Genomic DNA, 18,147 nt, shown 5'->3' on the forward strand with positions numbered 1-18,147 from the left:
TGATCTAGCAGACGCACGATTCTGCAAGTCATTTTTCTTGTTAAGCGAAATGCTCGTTATGCGAGGTTCCACTGTATATGAATTGCATCAATTTCTGTGTATCGAAGTTTAGGTGCAACCAGAGTTATTTATTTACCTATTGTTCGCAATGTCCGTCCAAAGACGGTCAGGCGACCAAAGACGATGTGTGGTGGCGTGCCCTCGCAAATCTGGAAATCGAGTGGCGCCCTCTAAAGAGTTGCCGATGGAACCTTACACCAAAACAAAGCAACAAAATCTCAATATAATGTATTTTTGCTTATTATTCAAGATTTAACCAATACATATGACACCATACTTATATTTAATAAATGTACCTTAGATAAATATTGAATGAAAGGATTCATTATTCAACACTTGTCAATGCCTGAAATGTAAATCGAAGATATTAATAAAACGCATTGGTTAATTACAGGTTTTATAAAGATTTATATGTTAATAATAATAAAATTTGTTTGAAATTTTATAAGAAATTTTCAAAATTTAAATTATTTGGCGCTGATACTACCTATAGAACTGCCAGTGTACTAAGGATTCGATAACTGCGCCACATCAGTGGCCATACAATAAATTATATATATGACTTGGTCCCAAAGGTTGGTACTACCTGTTGTCAGTAAAACGTAATTCAGGAAAATCCAGGGAAAATGTGTATAAGGGCTGTTGTTTTTTTTTGTCAATCATAACTTTTCATCCCTTTATGGACGTAACATACATTAATTACTCGTGGACAGTGTTCAAAAAAGCAATTCACATAGAATCAAGTGATATTCTTGACTCCAACTTGCCCCCCTTTCCTGTAAGTGTTATATTATGCAAATGTTTTGCAACAATAGCAAAAGCGTATATAGAGCATTGTAAAGATATTAACAATTTTGCAAAGATGAACTGTTTATTTCTAAAGTAATGAAGTTTTAACCTAAAACGTAGTTTTATTTCAGTTCTAGACATTTTATTATTACAAAATCATGGGAGATTATAATGATTCCTCTGCATCAAGTTCTCTATCCGGTGATGATGAGTCTGAGGCTACCTATTATGCAGAGATATTCCAGAGACTGCTGAGTAGATACACCAACAATAGATTGCCTGTTTGTTATGATGCAAATTCTGATTACTACAGTGGAGGACCTCCCAAATTGAAGCACAAACCCAATACAATGAAACTAGATGTACTTAAAATGCATAAAACACCTGCTTAAATCTTGCTAATTACTTTTACATTTTATTTTAGGCCAGTGATTTCTACTATTCAACCAAATTGAATACAACCAGCACAAATAAACGACGAAATTTGAGACCTGTACCAAACACTGCCTCTTTGCTATCAAACAGAGAAGTAAGTACATAATTCTTAGCAAAGTGATTCATTTTTGTAATTTTTGAATTATTTTCAGATTGGGCAGTTACCCAATAATCATTTCTCTAGAGCCAGCAGGTGTCAAATTTATAATAACTATTTACCAAATAAAATGGAGAAAATGGACACCTATAGAGACAAAGTATTCTGCGGGCAGTTTTCAAAAGATGGAAAATATTTTATTACTGCAGCTCAAGGTAGTTTAAATTGGTGAATTGATGTGAATTCCATTATGAGAATTGTTCTTTTCAGATAAGCAAATTCGTGTCTATAAAACTGATGGTGGAAAATATACACTGTTCAGGGAATTTCAAGCCAGAGATATAGGGTGGAGTATAATCGACGTTGCATTCAGTCCTAATGGAGAGGAGTTTGTTTATTCCACTTGGTCGACAACCTGTAAGTTTATTATTTAGGAAAATATTGATCAAATACTTATACCATGACATGTTTCCTTTTAGTGCATATATGTTCAGTGAACGGCGATCCGGAGAAACAAGAACCACTGTGCCTTTTAAATAGCGTACGCCGCTTCTGTACATTCTCGTTATCTTTTAGTTCCGATGGAAAGGAAATCATGGGTGGAGCCAACGATGGAATACTTTACATTTATGATAGAGAAGCTAAGGCTACAACCGTGAAGGTAAATTTCGCAATATAAGATGATCTGGATACTATAATAATAGCGTTTATTAATTGAAGATTTGTGCCCATGAATTCGATGTGAACAGCGTGGCGTTTGCGGACGACTCCTCGCAGATTATTTACAGTGGGAGCGATGATGGTTTAATCAAAGTGTGGGATCGAAGAACGTGGATCGATGAAAACGATCCGAAACCAGTTGGAATGTTGGCAGGTCACATGGATGGTATAACGTACATATCTTCTAAGGGTGATGGAAGACATTTGATTTCCAATAGCAAGGATCAGAGCATAAAGTTATGGGATGTTCGCGTGTTTTCAAGTGATTGCGCAGCTGAAAACACGTTGCGAGCTGTACACTCGCAGTCCTGGGATTACAGGTGGCAAGGCGTACCGAAAAGACGTAATTATGATACATAACATTTTATTTAACACTATATAAATATTACTAAGGATTACTTGCAGTGTATAACACTAAGGATAGACTGGATGGAGATACTTCTGTTATGACGTACAGGGGTCATATAATTACTAGAACTTTGGTGCGATGCAAGTTTTCTCCTGTGGAAACTACAGGACAGAGGTTTATTTACACAGGTTGTGGGGGAGGTAGGCTAGTCAGTAAGTATTTCAGTTTATTCATGGTCATATTATGGGGAATAACTAATCGCATCATTTACTTGTTTCAGTTTACGACGCATTGACGGGAAAAATTAAAATGGACGAAAGGGAGCATACATCTTGTGTACGAGACGTTTCTTGGCATCCGAGTAAAAATGAAATATTAACTTCTTCAGTAAGTTTTGCATTATCTATTTAGTTTAAGCAACAACGAATTAACTTTTTATTATTAATTCAATTTGGCCATGCATGTATTACATTAATAAGTTACAATTATTAAGATGTTTTTCTTTTTTACAGTGGGATGGTAGTGTAGGTAGATGGTATTACTCAACCAAGGAGACAAGCAGTGAGAAGAGGAAAAGTCCGTTTCTAAGACGTAGCGATAGGATTGCCTCCAAGAAGAGACGAGAGCAGGAAGTGAAATAGACTTAACGAAATACAGATGATACGGATTGTCGTGCAGAACATGAAATAATATTATTTTCATCCGTAATAATATACAAGATATTGTTCTCCCAGAAATGATAAAAAGTTACCGAATAGACTGTTGCTATATGTATATATTAGTTGTTAATATTTTAACAGTGTTGCAAATATATAAATACAAATTGGTAATAAATAAACATGTGATAGTCACTTTTATAATATCGAATATTGGTAAATAGGTTTAAATCACTATTTAATAAAACAATTGAAAATCAATTCAGTATAAAATTATTTATTTAATCAATTATACACAATAGAAAATCACATTTGGTAGTAAATTGTAAACAATTATCTGTAAGCTATACATAAACATTTAATGTGTATTTGACATCCGTCGTGCAAACCGGGCAGCGATATCTCAATAAATGCATGGCGTTTTTACATTCTTTACATAGACATAAATGCTTACAAGGTAACATAACAACACATTTCTGATTTTCATAGCAAACAACGCAACAAACATTTTCGTACTGTTTGATAACTTTTTTTTTCAAAAATTTAACATTCAATTTAGTTATAGTCATATTCCAGACACTTAGTAAACTATTCATCAATAGTATAACACACATCACTTGAAACTTGTGAACAAAAATAAATACAGTAACTAAACCACCAAAAGGATGTGGTGGCATTTGAAGACTAGAGTGACGGAAGGCTCTCAGGTCAATTATAAAAATACGGCAGCCAGAAATAAAATGCTTAATTATGGAAGATAATAATGAGATACCAAACCGTAATAAAAATAATAAGCAAATTCCAATTATAATTAAAATTATTAATTCCCTGAAAGCATTTAAGGTGTTCAAATGTACATCAAATGATAATATCTTTGATATGATTATGTAGTATGTAATGATAAACATGGTCATGAATATCCTGAAGTCATTGAGGATAACTTTCAGTACAGTGTAGGTAATTTGCAAAGTGGATATATTACATTTTAATATGTAACATAACAACAGAGTAAAACATTCACAAAATATATAACTATTTAATATACAGAAGTTCACTATGTAGAGTAATAAAATTTCCTGCATTTGTACTAGGATACTCATCTTTTTAATACACTTCACTTAGCTTATGTTAAGCTTACTTTGACCACTTACCATGTAACAAAACAGTATTTTCAAACTGATTCAAATGAGGGGGACCACACTCGCTAGTTACTGAGTTCTCCGCTTTTTCACGCTGCTACCACTACAAACACCTAGAGCCCAAATTTTCTATAAACTTAACAAAAATAAATATTTAGAATTTTTACAATTTATTTTTCCTGCTCAGGGATCTCCCTTGTTGTTCTAGAATTTAAGATTAACATTAGTAAGATAATTATAACTTATGTCAGTTGAATTAATATACCATTACTATTGCTATGGTATAGCTGTTGTTGCAAAAACAACTGGATCTGAATAATTATAGAGGTGTATTTGGTATTATAATTATAATATTTATTGTAAATTTACAAAAAAAGAACAAAATTTAACATTTCTATACAATAATAATAATTGCGTACCCTCGCAAATTTGAAAATCGAGTGGCGCCTCCTAAAGAGTTGTCGATGAAACTTTACACCAAAACAAAGCAATTTAACCTCAATATGATGTGTTTTTGCTAATTATTCAAGAATTAACCAATACTTACGTCACAATACTTATATTTAATAAATTAATATAGAATGAAAGGATTAATTATTCATCACTTGTCAATGCCTGAAATGTAAATCGAAGATATTAATAAAACGCATTGGATAATTACAGGTTCTATAAAGATATATGTGTAGTTTGTGCTTGTATGTAATAGTATAATAATAGTAAAACTTGTATGGAATTTTATAAGAAATTTTCAAATTTTAAATTATTTGGCGCTTGTACTTCAATAGAGCTGCCAGTGTACTAAGGATTTGATAAGTGCGCCATAGCTGTGGCCATACAACAAAATTTTCATGACTTGGTCCTCCTGGCAAAAAGTCAACTATTTCAATGGGCAATTGACACTAGATCCCAGAACAGGATAAGTCCGTTTGTACGACGTAGCATTAGGATTCCCTTCAGGAAGAGGTGAGAGCAGGAATTGAAGAAACCTCGGTTAACGAGTTTAGCCGTTCCACACATATGTGTACACAAGTTTTAAAAATGATGTAGCAGGCGCGCAATCCTAGACTTCTCTTCTCATCGTCACTCGTTATGAGAAACATCGCTACTTAAGCGAGGTTGCACTGTATTTGCATAAAATTATCATTTTCATCTGTAATAATATAGAAGAGGGATCCGCTGATATAGTTGTACAAGATGTTAATTTTAAACATCAATAAAATATAAAATTATTTATTCAATCAATCAATTACACAGGAAACACATTTCAAAATCGAAAGTCATATTTGGCAGTAAATTGTAAACAGTATATCACAATGTCTTCTTGCTACATTAACTGTAGGCTATACATAAACAGTCAACGTGTTTTCGACGAACGTCCTGCAGATCGGGCAGCGCCTTCTGAATAAATGCATGACATTTGTACATTCTGTACATAAACATAAATGCTTACAAGGTAAAATAACTACACATTTCAGTCTTTCCCTGCAAATAACGCAACAGGCATTTTCAGACTCTTCAACAGCAAGTTTTTGGACAACTTCTTTTTTCTTGCGTTTATCTCTCAATTTAAATACAGTCTTATTCCAGACAGTCAATAAACATTTGGTCAATTTCCTATACAGGTATCTGCGGAACTTGTGAACTGAAACAATTATACAGGTAAAACAAACTAAACCACAAATAACATGAGCAGGAAAATCAATCAAATAGTAAAGGAAGGCTTTTAGCTTTATAAAGCTCTCACCTGCAAGAATGCAGGTGTCATAAATAAATTGCTTAATTATAGAAGATAGTAATGAGACTCCAAACGATAATGAAAATGGGATTAAAGTTATTGCAAACCAAACTCCAGATCCAATTAAAACCAATAATTCTTTGAAAGCATACAAGGTGTTGTGTAACAGTGCAAATATCTTATCCAAGAACTGGCCGATTCTATAAAATAAACTTAAAATACAATCGTTGAGCACCCACTTGACTGCTGCATCTAATGAGAATATCTTTTCGATAACTGTATGGGATAAAATTATAACAGTTTTCAGCTTGTCCACAATGTCTAGCACGAATATCCCAAAGTCTTCATAGATAACTTTCAGTACAGTGTAGGTAATTTCTACAGTGGATACTGTGCAATTTAATATATAAAATAACAACACAATAATAGATTCACCAACTGTATAACTAATTAATAAACTGATGTAGAATAAGTTCCTTATGTAGACGAATAACGTAAATAAAACGGCCAGCATTTTAAATGGAATCAACGGTTTCTTTTTTTGAAAATTAATATAAATAACTTTGTTGGTTAGGAATTTGAAAGTGATGCCAATATTTATCGTTGAAGTGTGTTACTGCCAACTAGAGTAACACAAATATGAATAGACAATATTTACCCAATTTGCCAATATTTACCTTTTACTTAAATCATGTTCTTTCCAGATGGAGGTAGCAGCTCTCTAATAAGAAAATAATTTGATAATTATTTAAAGACACGTATTGTGGGAATTGGACGAGAGTTTTCAAATATTCGTTTTTTATTGTTTTATATATTTAATCTGTAGTTATGTATATAAGTACTGTGGGGTTTAACAAAATATAAACAATAAGAACCAATAATATGTGTTAATTTGGTTGCATATTTCACCCGATCAAATACAGTTAAGTTACAAAAAAATATTTTGCGTAACATAGGATTTCATGCGTTACATGAAATCCACCATTATGACTTTTGCTCAGCTAAATAACATGATTATCTCCATGATAATTCAATGTATCTCACTAAATATAAAAATCCCGAAAAATCATCTTCACGGTAAAACTTAGTGAATGTGAAATCATTAACAAGTGTAAAAATTGAAAAATTATTTTGATGATCAATGATATTCGCTTCAACGAATTAATATCAATGTAATTACTTTTGAGAGAAGGAAGTGGGAATATGTGCGGTAAATAAATGATCAAAAAAGACAAAGTTAATATTATTATTACAATATGTATATATATATAATATAATTTTTCACACTTTCTTTTCCCATTTTCAAGATCATTAATGCTAAAAGTTAACAATATATTAAATGTGTGTGCCGATCCCTATATAGTTAGTATCCATAGAAGATATATATATATATATAGTTTTTTTTTTAATAATATAATTGCTCTCCGTTTTTCTTGTTTATTACTTTTCACGAATTCACTAGTGTTGCCAATAAAAAAGAGTCGCAAACGATGTATACATATATATGTGAGTGTATATATTGGATTCCTCGTCATGTGTTGTTAAGATTTTATTTATTTAGAGATTTTTTTTTGCTTGTTCCCGCACCGTATAATCAATTAAGTTCTTAATTAGTATTGCTGTAAGAGAGATAGGATGAGAGTTAGAATGGTCAACACGTGAGTAGAGACTCGAAAATAAAGGAACGAAAAGAATAAGTCCAAACTATCACAGCGCGCAGATTTCTCGTTCACTTCGTAATAAGATTCTCCTTCATCATAGTCGTCTCGTATTAAAAAAATAAATAAATATTATCAAATCGAAAAAATTGCAAGAAAAAATGCAATTCAAAGTCAATATCAAATCAATCGTGTTTCCTCTTCTTCTTCTTCAATATTTCCAATATTCAACAACGTTTGAACGTCATCTCTTTTTTTTAGCGCAGTTCAAAGTTTACTTCCCTACAAATTCCCTACAAACATAGTCAACAACATTTAAAAGTGCAAATCGATTATATTATATCTTATATATATTTAATTCTTCTTCTTTTTTTTATTTTGCTTAAATATATGTATATATTCAACAAGAAATAGCTAAAATTTGAACAGTAGAAAATCAGTCTCATATACAAAGCCTTGTTTTTTATTTTCCTCTTTTGTTTTTAAATATATCATATTTTTTCGTCTTTAAATATTAAATTTACTTTCATTTTCTCCTTTCACATCCGTTTCCCCGTACATCTTTAAATGTGTATATAATATTATTATTTTTTCTTTCTTCTTCGTTTTGCTTACATTAGTGTAAAATAATTGATTTTTCTTCTTCTTTTCATTTATTAAATCCATCCGTCTCATAGGAAACGTTGGCCTTATTTTAGCAAATAGATTGATTGGTTTATAAGGAAGTAAATCATACGTAAAACTTAGGCACATACATGAGTTCCATCCTTTGTTGAGCAACATCTAGAAACGACAACGTTTCAACAAATCTGCCTGTTTTTTGTTTCGACATACAAAGAAGCGTGTCAAACGACAACGAAAAGGAACGTAAAATATTTTGCGTTTCGTTCTGCGCATATCAAATGATTTTCATATACTCTTGTTGCTTAATACTTAATCCTATATTATACAAACACAAACACAGCGAGTGCTTAATTTTAAATTTTTGATTGTTCGATGTTTAGAATGTTAATATTCATACTTGCTTTGTTTTTCTTTACATAGACGACGTTTTTCGTCTTCTCGATTATTTACATTATGTATATAATTTACAAGGCAATAGCTGCTTTTGCCGAACGAATTAGTGAAGTATCTACATAGGTAGGTTCCTAATTACTACGATCGATGTGCAAAATGTGGAAACTAGTCGGAATGTCCGTTGGCGGTAGCTACAGCGCGCTTCCAAGTTTCCTCTTTGAGACGTCCTCGACGGTTTCTCGACCCGATCATTCCGATCTTCGACTCCGAGGATCCCTGCAGAAGAGGAGACGTGGCTCTCGGGGAATCCTCTCCACCGCTTTCGGACGGACTTGCGATGCGTTCCCTACGTTTCAGGCTCACTTCCAACCTCCTCAGAAATCTGAAAATATAACCATTAACATCTTACCATTAACTCGAAGCATTTGAATCTTACCGTATCTGATTGCTGATCGCCCTTAAACGGCCTATTTTCCTGTGCTTCGGAATTTCTGGCTCGAATTTTGCTAGCATTGCACAGTTTGCTTCCTATAAACAAATATAGGCCCCGTAAATGGAGCGAGCATTAGACTAAGCTTCAGGTTTCAACGCAATGCTTATGGAAACTACCAATGTACATACAACTACAAATGTTGAAAAGCTTTTAGATCTCAAAACGTTAATCAATTGATATTTATATACACGCATCAATTCAAATCAAAATGAATGGTTCCATGCAAAAAGACCATCGATTATTCGTCGATCAAATAATGGAATAAGCTAAAAGGTGCATAAAATTTTTCAATTGATTTAAAAATAAATCGAATTGTTGTTATTGTTATTTAAGGAATACGAATAAAAATGAGACAAAAACTAAATGGCTTTCTACAGATGATACCGATTTGAAATTGTTAATGCCATTATAATACATGATGCATATATAAATTCCATAAAGAAAACTATACAAATCTACGGTCGGTTTCATAATAAATCTAAATTTATAACAGCCAATACAATGACAATTATTAAAATTACATTTTTTTCTGAAAGCGACCTGTATCTCCTTATAGCTCACCTTACATTGCTCCCGATAAGTGATTAAGATGACGTGAATTTATACGGATGTTATAAATACAAGATGTATCAGTTTCAACATATATTGTGATTCTCAATTTATTTGTGTTTTTTTTTTGTGGATAATAGTTCGAGAAACGTTGGACGGTTGTTGAAAATGTATTTCAAACATAATTTCAAATTGGTTTTGGTTGATGTAATATAATAAATGTAAAAGAAAAGCGTATGGTATAATTTTGGAATGATTTTGATAAAGTGAAAAATTCTGCTATGCGCTAGCTTTAGAAATAAATACAATTTGGTTCCAATTCAGTTTATATGGACTCTGATTTCTGTTTAGATTTTTGGTTTGAGGGAGGGTGATTTTTATACTTTTTCTCGATTTGCGATCCGTCGGTTGTTGGAAGGAGATGATGGGGGGTATTTAGTATTTAGAATATTGGTCCAGCTTTATGTGGGATTGCGAAGCAGTCCCCATAATTAGCTAATTCGTCCCGTCTACAAAAAACATGCAAGCTTATATTTCTCGTTTGTCCCTTGGATGAAATCGTTCTTGTATATAGATTGTTGTTTTTGTTAAGTTTGTATAGTAATAGTTTGTTTGCTGTGTTTTGTTGAAAGTCTACGTACGTCTCCGGTCTCTTCTCCGGAAGCTTCCGGGGATCTTTTGGGCCACTCGAGAGATGTGGCCCAGCATCGGATTGTTTCCGGGCTTGGGCTTGAGGAGGATTTGTGGTCGCGAGCAATTGTCGACTCGATGCTGTCGGAGCTGGACGAGGACGTGACCGCCTGTTGTTGTTGCTGCTGCTGATTGCGTAACCGTCTTTTCGGGCTCGGTTTCCTTGGTGAAACTGCGTTCAACTTATAAATGGGTAATTCTAAATAACTTTGATTAGACGGCTTCGTCGGGCTTGGAGTTTTGCTCTGTCGCACCAACTTTTTATCGCGTTTTCGTCCTGCTTTCCGATGGGGCTGTTGCAGAGACATCACGTTCACTTTATCCGAGCTGGGAAAGTCGTAAAGTCCATCGGAGTCGGTGAACGGGAGCAGATCTTTGTTCCTGCCGTAGAATTGAGCGGAGAAACGATTTGTCCTGTCGCTCAGGGGACTTTCGCTGCGCGAACTCACAGGACTCAGCATCTTATCGAAATTATTCGAATCACTGTGCACTATGATGGCAGGCGGCTGCAGGCAATTTTTTGTCTCGGACAAAAAAACCTCAAGCTCCTTGGCGCTCTTTACTTGCCCATCGTCGATTTTCTCTTCGATGTGATCGGTACCGATACCTTCGTCATTCGATTCCATCATGACATCGTCGGAGAGGGTTTCCGAATCGGATCGTCCTCTTTGTTCGTGCTGCGTTTTGCTTGTATTATCGGTGTTGTTCGATTTCAACAGAGGCGACGGACGACGACCCAAGGAGGAGCTTGGTCCAGGGGGATCTTCCATTTCCGAAGGACACAAGGGATTGCTGGAGCCGCACCGGGATGGACCAGGACTTGCCATCGAACTGTACCCAGAAGAGCTTAAATTCGATTCTGATGCGTTATGGTCGCCTCTAGAAACCATGCTGAATGGACTCAGATAAGTCATGCCTGTTGTCGAAACAGCCAACGTGGCTGATTTATTCGGAGATATCGATTCGGCATCGGATTCGGCTTCACTCATATTACAAGTTATCGTTATGAGAGGTGGAGCGCAGGGTAGATCCAAGGAAGTTGGTTTATCGAACTCTTTGAGCATCCTCTTGGACTTTGATTGCGTTGGAAATTGGAAGGTATCCTTGTAGGATCGGGGTGGAGGTGATCCGGGGAGAAGAATGCTCGTTGGACGTTGACGGGTCGGGGATGGCGTTTGAATGGTTACCATAGGTATGACAAGAGGAGCTGAAGGTGCGTCATCCGAAATTATAGAGATCGTTGGTACATGGAGGATTTGGCCAAGTGGTGGCGGTCGATTCTGAAAATTAAAAAAAAATTGTTGATAGTTTGTTGGTGAATGATTTAGAGATAATTAATACCTTTATTTTGTGTCTGTTTGCAGAGGATGGGCTTTGCATTGCTGCTGCTTCTTCCAGAATAAGACCATCTTCAGCGTGCGGATCTATTGCAATTTCAGTTTGGTGGATTTGTTCGTCCTCTTCTTCCTCTTCCTCCTCTTCATCTTCATCATCGTCATCGTTATGAGCATTATCACCGTCATCTTGACCGTCGTCTTCCTCGTCCTCCTCCTCCTCCTCATCATCATCTTCAGTGTCATCGTCCGAGTTGGCTATCTCTACGGACATACGATGGTCGCTAAATTCGATTGTATCGCGATGAGGTGAGGATGGCGCGGCACTGCGTCGTACTACACAAGGGGTGACGGCAGGTGAGGGCAGGGGTGTGGGGAGTTCCCGTATGGGCGAAAGGCACTTGCTGATTGTGCTCGGTATTTCTAAGAGTATCGTCGGCGGATGAAGGAAGTTGCTTCCGCTGGAGGACGACTTGTGCGCACTTAGCGTGTCCAATACCGACACTTCTATCGTTGACTTGTTGCCGTGCTGAAAGACTGGGCTCTCCGGCATTTGCTGGGTGATATTCGAGGAGGACAGTGAGATCGGAGTGTGTATTGAGGATGTAGACGTGGATTCGTCGTCCTCCATGGGACTCGAGGGTGTTGTCGAGGGCGTGAGTTTGGAGGTGGCCGGATTTGTGGCCGAGAAGTTTCTGAACATCGCCAGTATAGAGTCCGCACTCGATGGTTTTTGTCTGATTGTCTGCTTCCTCCGTGCCAGGTCTGAAATGCTAGAACTTGATGGTATTGCTAGATCTGAGCTTGTGAGTGAGTCGCTGCCCTGATTGCTTGATGTGCTGTTCGGTGATCTTGCGTTTGCACCGGGTGAAGGTGGTGTACTTGATGGACGTGCGAACGCGCAACTTAATCTATTCGCCTGCATTATACCTAATTCCATCTCCGAACCGGAGCTCATCTCCTGCGACACCTTGCTCAGTAAACGTGCAAACGTCACCTTCTTCTCCAGCTTCGGATCGCTGAGGGTCAGCTGCGCCGATGGTACGAGAGCTGCAACAGCAACGGCCGAAGACAAATCCGCTCCGAACTTTGTCTCCTTCGATGCATCATCACCGCTCGCGCTTCCATCCTTCTTTTTCTCCTTCATCGATCTTTCGCTCATTTGCATCAATTCCCCCAAACTCACCTTTCCCCCGCCGCCCTTTCCACCCGGTGATATCAACTGCTGTAATATTTGTTTCTTCTCTGCAGCGTTCTTTTTCGTTGGCGTCGAATTGTTCCGCTTCTTCTTCGGTGAAGGCGTACCTGTCGCATTAAAACAAACATCAATCAGCAATAAATCATCAAACACGAGAAACAGCGAATTAGAGTTAAAAAAGCTTGATGCTATATACAATTTTGTACAACACCTAAATCGAAATGAATTGGAGATACAATATCTTACACACTTACTCAAATGCGACAAAGTTATCAAAACAATCTATTATAATATATATCATTTCAATCATAATACAATAGTTCGCGTTGATCTTTTGCTGCATTTCCTGGATATTAGTTAGCTGATATTTACAACAAACATGCCAAACGATTCACATATGTATGGACAAATTAACTTAAGCTCATTTCAAAGCCACAATATTACAACACACACTATTTATAAAAATATCCAGCGACTTGAATCAAAAAATAATTTTTAATTAATTAAATTCCACATAATTGCAACTATATTATAATTATATTTTCATTGCAATATGTAAAGTTTTTTGAGGAATAATTCTATAGGCCAATCAACTATGTTTAATCACATATTCTGCATGTTTGCACTGAACAAACATTCATTAGTTCCAGTTTAGCATTTAGTACAGTTTACAGATCCCCAGTATTAATCGTTACGTTTCGATTCGTGCTTTCACTCAAGTAATCAATGCAAGCTTCATCCTGTCAATCCAATTATAAAGTAATTCCAATACATTTCGTTTCTTCCGTGCGATTAATTAATTTACTTGTGGATGGAATTCTAAGGCTACCACAAACGTAGTACAAAGGAAAACACTATGCATATACAAGTATAAGTATACTTTACGTCATATTCTTATTTAGGTGTGTAGTTTAATTGGAGGAATTTTAGCTTAATAAAGAGTAAAGTAAAAATCATAATAAATAAAATAGTAAAAAGTAAATGGAAATTAAAAGAATATGTGCAACCTACCAGCCACACGCAACAACAACACATAGTGACAGAGAGAGAGAGAGATAAACAGAACGTTAGGAGAAAAACTAAAGAAACACCGCCATTCTTGGAAAATATTCGGTTACTTTTTTTGAAGTAGTGTCAGCAGGAAATAAATAAAATACAAGAAGTCATACAATAACAGAGAGATAGAGAGCGAGAGAAAGATATGTATATTTTAGAGAGAGAGAGATGTTAAGAGGATGGACAAACAATCCACAACAATTTGCGTTGTGAATGGTTCAATTCGCAATGAAAAATGAGTGTATCTGTATTAGAGATTGCAATACTAAAAGTGTTTAAAAAATCTTGTATTTATTTAAAGAAATTTATTATGTCCACTATGAATTTCAAACATCAGAAATGTTATTGGTTTTATTGATATTGATATGATTTTATGGACGCATATAATTATGTTGTCGTAGCATATATTATTAAAACACGTTCAAAATCTTCGATCATAATGGTATCGATCAGAGTATATTATTACTGTATAATTCACATTACTCGTACTTTTGTTCAATTACAGTAATACTGTTGGTGTTCAACAAGAAATTTAACGTTTTAAGTGCTTTAAATATAAATATAATTATGCATTTTACGTGAAAATTATTGACTTATCTAAATAATATATTTTGCGTCCTTCTTACAACAATGACTAAATAATACAAAAATACAAGTTCTACTTAGGTATTGCAATCTGTAATTTGAACGTGTGTTATTGATGTATGTTATTGTTTGGTTTTAGTTTCTTTTTGGTTTGGATTTTTTGAGAGGGTACGGCTCACGGCCTTACGTCTCGGGGGAGGTTTTAGTAAATCATCCAAACTAAATGTTCGGGCTGTTGCTGGCGAATAGCCGCTGGCGTGTGGACTGGTCAGGCTTAGGATGGATGGCTTGCGAATACCCAGACGGCCGAATAGCGAGCGTGGGGCTCCCGGACCTGGACTGGGTGTTACGCTAACCGCAGCCGCTCCACTCGCTGCCAGCTGCTCTCGCACCGAAGAACTCCTCAGACTCGACACTGCAACCACCAAGAAGAAAACATCTGAGCATCAGAAGAAACATAATCCTCTGCTACGATACACATACCTCCTCCCCGGTTTCTATCCTCCTCCTCTGCCAGCAGTTTCTCAATCTTCTCCGGGAAGTGTCGCTTTGCGCACCAGAACAATCCTATCACACCCATAACCACCGAAACGGTCATCAGACCTAGCCAGAAGGGCTCTCTAAGCATTCTCTCGCTCAGCGGTTTATACGGTATGTGTAACATCCGTCTTTCGCATCTGGTACCCTCCCACCACGCATGGCATCTGCACAGAAAGCCGTCGGCGCCGCGCTCCACGCACGTTCCTCGACCCTCACACGGGTTTCCTTCGCATGGTCTTCTCTTCTGCTCGCAGGTGGGACCCATGTAGCCCAACTTGCAGTGGCACTTGAAACTGTTCTCCGTCAGTTGGCAGCTTCCGAACACGCATGGATCCAAATCACATTGGGTCAAAGCACAGAAAATTCCTGCTCAATAAATACCATTAATAATACATATCGACATAATCACATGCTGAATAAAATAACCCATTTAAAGGAAAAACAATTACAATAAAATAGCTTTTGCACAATACTTTATAAATTGACTTTGTGATCGATATGTATGTATTTGAGTTATTTTCTTGTACAATCGGTCTTTTAGAATGATTGATTAATAATCATTCTAAAAGACCGAGTGTATCATACGAAATAAACAAGCACACCATGGAAACAATTGCATTAATCCTGTAATCAATCAATGCGCGGAGTAGAGTGCATGACTTGGCTCAATCTGAAAAATATGATGTATTTCAAGAGTAACGCACAATCCATTTATAACGTTACATTTTTGTGTTAGTCGATATCAATTTGAATTTATATATTTGCACTAATCAAAATGTTAGAAATATTTTAAAAGTGAATAATGATATTTGTTTAGTATTGGCTAAAAATACGTTTTTTTTTTCTTTATTTTTAATTTAAAATATTGAAAAAAATAATTGATTATCTCTCATATACATAATCTTCTATGTTATGAATAGATATTAAAAGCGATATAATTACCTGTATAATATTTAAGGCACTGGCAGAGTTTCTGGCTACCATTATGAACGCATTTGCCTTCGTTCAGGCATGGATTTGGCTTACAGGATTCCACGTTCTCGCTTTTATGTTTCATGATTTTGTCCATGAAGTTGACATCCTCTTCGACACGTAGAGTGCCGTTTAAGGAGAGGCCGTTCCTGGCGTGTCGCTGTCGAATATGCAGAGTATTGAGAAAGGATGTGATGGCTATCGGAGCCTTTGGAACAACTGAGTCAACCTCTGTATCATAGCACATGTGCCACGAGGTACCATTAGTGTCTGCATAGTTATCCAGAACCTCGAGTGTACCAAACTCTGGACCGCATTCCACCTCGGTCAGAATCAAATGCGAGAGCTCCAAAGATATCACGTAACCGAACGGTGCTATCAGATGTTGCTTGAATTCTACGTTTCGAGGTGCCGGATTAGGATAGTTCAGGTATAGAAGGTTCCCTATGCTATTGTTCGTTAAGTTAATTACTAGTTCTTGGGCAGGTGTTATTTTGTAAGCAGCTTTGAAGCCGGAGCCTCGAGGTTTGTCGTGTGTCCTCAAGCGTACCTTCATCCGATCCCCGTTGGAAACGTAGGTGCCATCCGTGAGGAGATCGTAGGTCTGAAAAGGTTTAAAACCCTCCGTACCCAAGTTCACCTCCAAACTGCTCTCATCGTACTCATCATCCATATCGAATCTTTCGAAGTTCAACCAGATTCTCTTTCCTGGCGGCGCGATGATATTAAACGTGCAGTCGAGATGGGCAAGTAGAAAATGCGGATAGTTGGGGCTCACCAGAAACCCTTCTTTGGCCGTCAACGTCCTGATGGGACAACCGGATATATCGACCGAATGCCAATGCAGCAGGAAACCGCCACCGGTGATCGAGTAATCCGAATGGAATCTGAGCTGCACCTCGTTGTTCTCCGCAACGAAATTGAACCTTTGCATTTCGGTTTCGTGCGATCCGCACCATTTCACAGAATCCCTGAACGCCCGGCCGTTCTTACCCACCGTCCGCATTTCAACGTAATCGTACAAACACTCGATCTGCGATTCAATGTCCAGTTTATCGAACTGTATCACAATACGCGTTCTCTCTGGACCCACGATTCGCACTGTAAAATCCAAATTGTTGTAATAATTTCCCGGATAATTGGGCGTCACTAATTTCCCCTCGGAGCCGTTAACCGTTTTATTGAAATTAATGCCCTGTCCGGAAATTAAGGTGGGCCGTTTGCAGATGTACCCTCCGACGCTGTTGCACTTCTGGCTCTTCCAATATAATCCGCTGGGAAGCATCGGCGTCGGAGAGTACGTCCATTGGATACCCAAACAAACGTCTTCTTCTCGCTCGTGGCTGGAAGACGAAGGTCCTTGTCCAGGCAACCAACCAAAATACCCCATGTTGCTACCATCGATCCAATTGTATTTTCCATTCGAATCCACCTTTCCTCCTAACCAATACTTGGCACTATTCCTGTACTCCGATGTTTTTCTTATATTCGTCGTCACGAACCGCTCCTCATCGGGCGTCAAAATCGAGGCCAACTGTGCTCTGATCCCCTTGCAGATCTGCTGAGCTGTTGACCACATCACCTCCGGATAACTGACGAAGAGGTAGCACGAGTTATTGAAGATCTGCAGCCTATCATCCGAGCATTGGAGAGCTGCAAAAGTCAGTAACATTAATAAAACCCAATTCTAAACACGTCTGAAAGGGCTTATACAAAAAAAAGTCGAAACTATATAAAAGCGCCGCTACAGTATGTAATTGTTTAATTGAAGCGAGATTAAAATCTAGGTTTTTTTCATCCTCATTCCTTTCCACGCGCATACATAATAATAGTGAGCGTGAAAAAGTGGTCGATTGGATTGGCATGCATAGTAATATACACATTGTATGTACACCTAGAACTTTCTTGGATAAACAAATGCAAGTGGATAGGTGTTGTTGCATTGCATTGCGTGCTTCGGCACCTGCTTACCTGCACGTGGCGAGGTGCGTTGTGCTGCAGGAATTGAATTAAAATAACACTGAATTAAAACAAACAAAAGCTAAGAAGTTAAGAGTTGAGTTGAGAGAGAGAGA

The 18,147-nt window shown here is 36.9% G+C and overlaps 3 protein-coding genes across 7 annotated transcripts in view; 1 reads left to right on the top strand and 2 right to left on the bottom strand.

Annotated features, from left to right (window-relative positions):
• Positions 1-624: 624 nt before the first annotated feature.
• On the top strand, positions 625-3,267 carry LOC108564478 (DDB1- and CUL4-associated factor 11). The gene is made up of 10 exons (XM_017923539.1): positions 625-838; positions 981-1,211; positions 1,274-1,378; positions 1,437-1,596; positions 1,652-1,798; positions 1,861-2,042; positions 2,102-2,444; positions 2,507-2,662; positions 2,731-2,837; positions 2,963-3,267. Exons 2-10 carry the CDS (start codon positions 1,008-1,010, stop codon positions 3,089-3,091), a joined length of 1,533 nt encoding a protein of 510 aa, XP_017779028.1. The 5' UTR covers positions 625-838; positions 981-1,007; the 3' UTR covers positions 3,092-3,267.
• A 2,194-nt stretch (positions 3,268-5,461) lies between these two features.
• On the bottom strand, positions 5,462-6,516 carry LOC108564480. Of its 2 annotated transcripts, none has more exons than XM_017923542.1 (2): positions 5,990-6,516; positions 5,462-5,887 (listed from the first exon to the last, which is right to left on the bottom strand). In XM_017923542.1, exons 1-2 carry the CDS (start codon positions 6,492-6,494, stop codon positions 5,586-5,588), a joined length of 807 nt encoding a protein of 268 aa, XP_017779031.1. In that variant the 5' UTR covers positions 6,495-6,516; the 3' UTR covers positions 5,462-5,585. The 2 variants fall into 2 exon arrangements, with proteins under 2 accessions (XP_017779031.1, XP_017779032.1); XM_017923543.1 differs by having other exon boundaries at positions 5,462-5,643; positions 5,696-6,516.
• Positions 6,517-7,298: 782 nt separating this feature from the next.
• Positions 7,299-18,147, bottom strand: part of LOC108564494 — a 109,207-nt gene continuing 98,358 nt past the window's right edge. The window contains exons 9-16 of one of the 4 annotated variants that reach the window (XM_017923562.1): positions 18,044-18,067; positions 16,043-17,725; positions 15,044-15,466; positions 14,859-14,975; positions 11,729-13,026; positions 10,339-11,667; positions 9,092-9,183; positions 7,299-9,037 (exon numbers count right to left, since the gene is read on the bottom strand). In XM_017923562.1, coding sequence (XP_017779051.1) covers positions 8,821-9,037; positions 9,092-9,183; positions 10,339-11,667; positions 11,729-13,026; positions 14,859-14,975; positions 15,044-15,466; positions 16,043-17,725; positions 18,044-18,067 — 5,183 coding nt within the window. In that variant the 3' untranslated portion in view covers positions 7,299-8,820. Of the gene's footprint in view, positions 9,038-9,091; positions 9,184-9,710; positions 10,207-10,338; positions 11,668-11,728; positions 13,027-14,747; positions 14,976-15,043; positions 15,467-16,042; positions 17,726-18,043; positions 18,068-18,147 lie in introns of those variants that run through there. The other 3 variants (XM_017923560.1, XM_017923561.1, XM_017923563.1) reach the window with 3 other exon arrangements.

The sequence above is a fragment of the Nicrophorus vespilloides genome, unplaced genomic scaffold, assembly GCF_001412225.1.
Source record: "Nicrophorus vespilloides isolate i.1.1-1 unplaced genomic scaffold, Nicve_v1.0, whole genome shotgun sequence".
In the NCBI taxonomy this organism is placed as follows: domain Eukaryota; kingdom Metazoa; phylum Arthropoda; class Insecta; order Coleoptera; family Silphidae; genus Nicrophorus; species Nicrophorus vespilloides.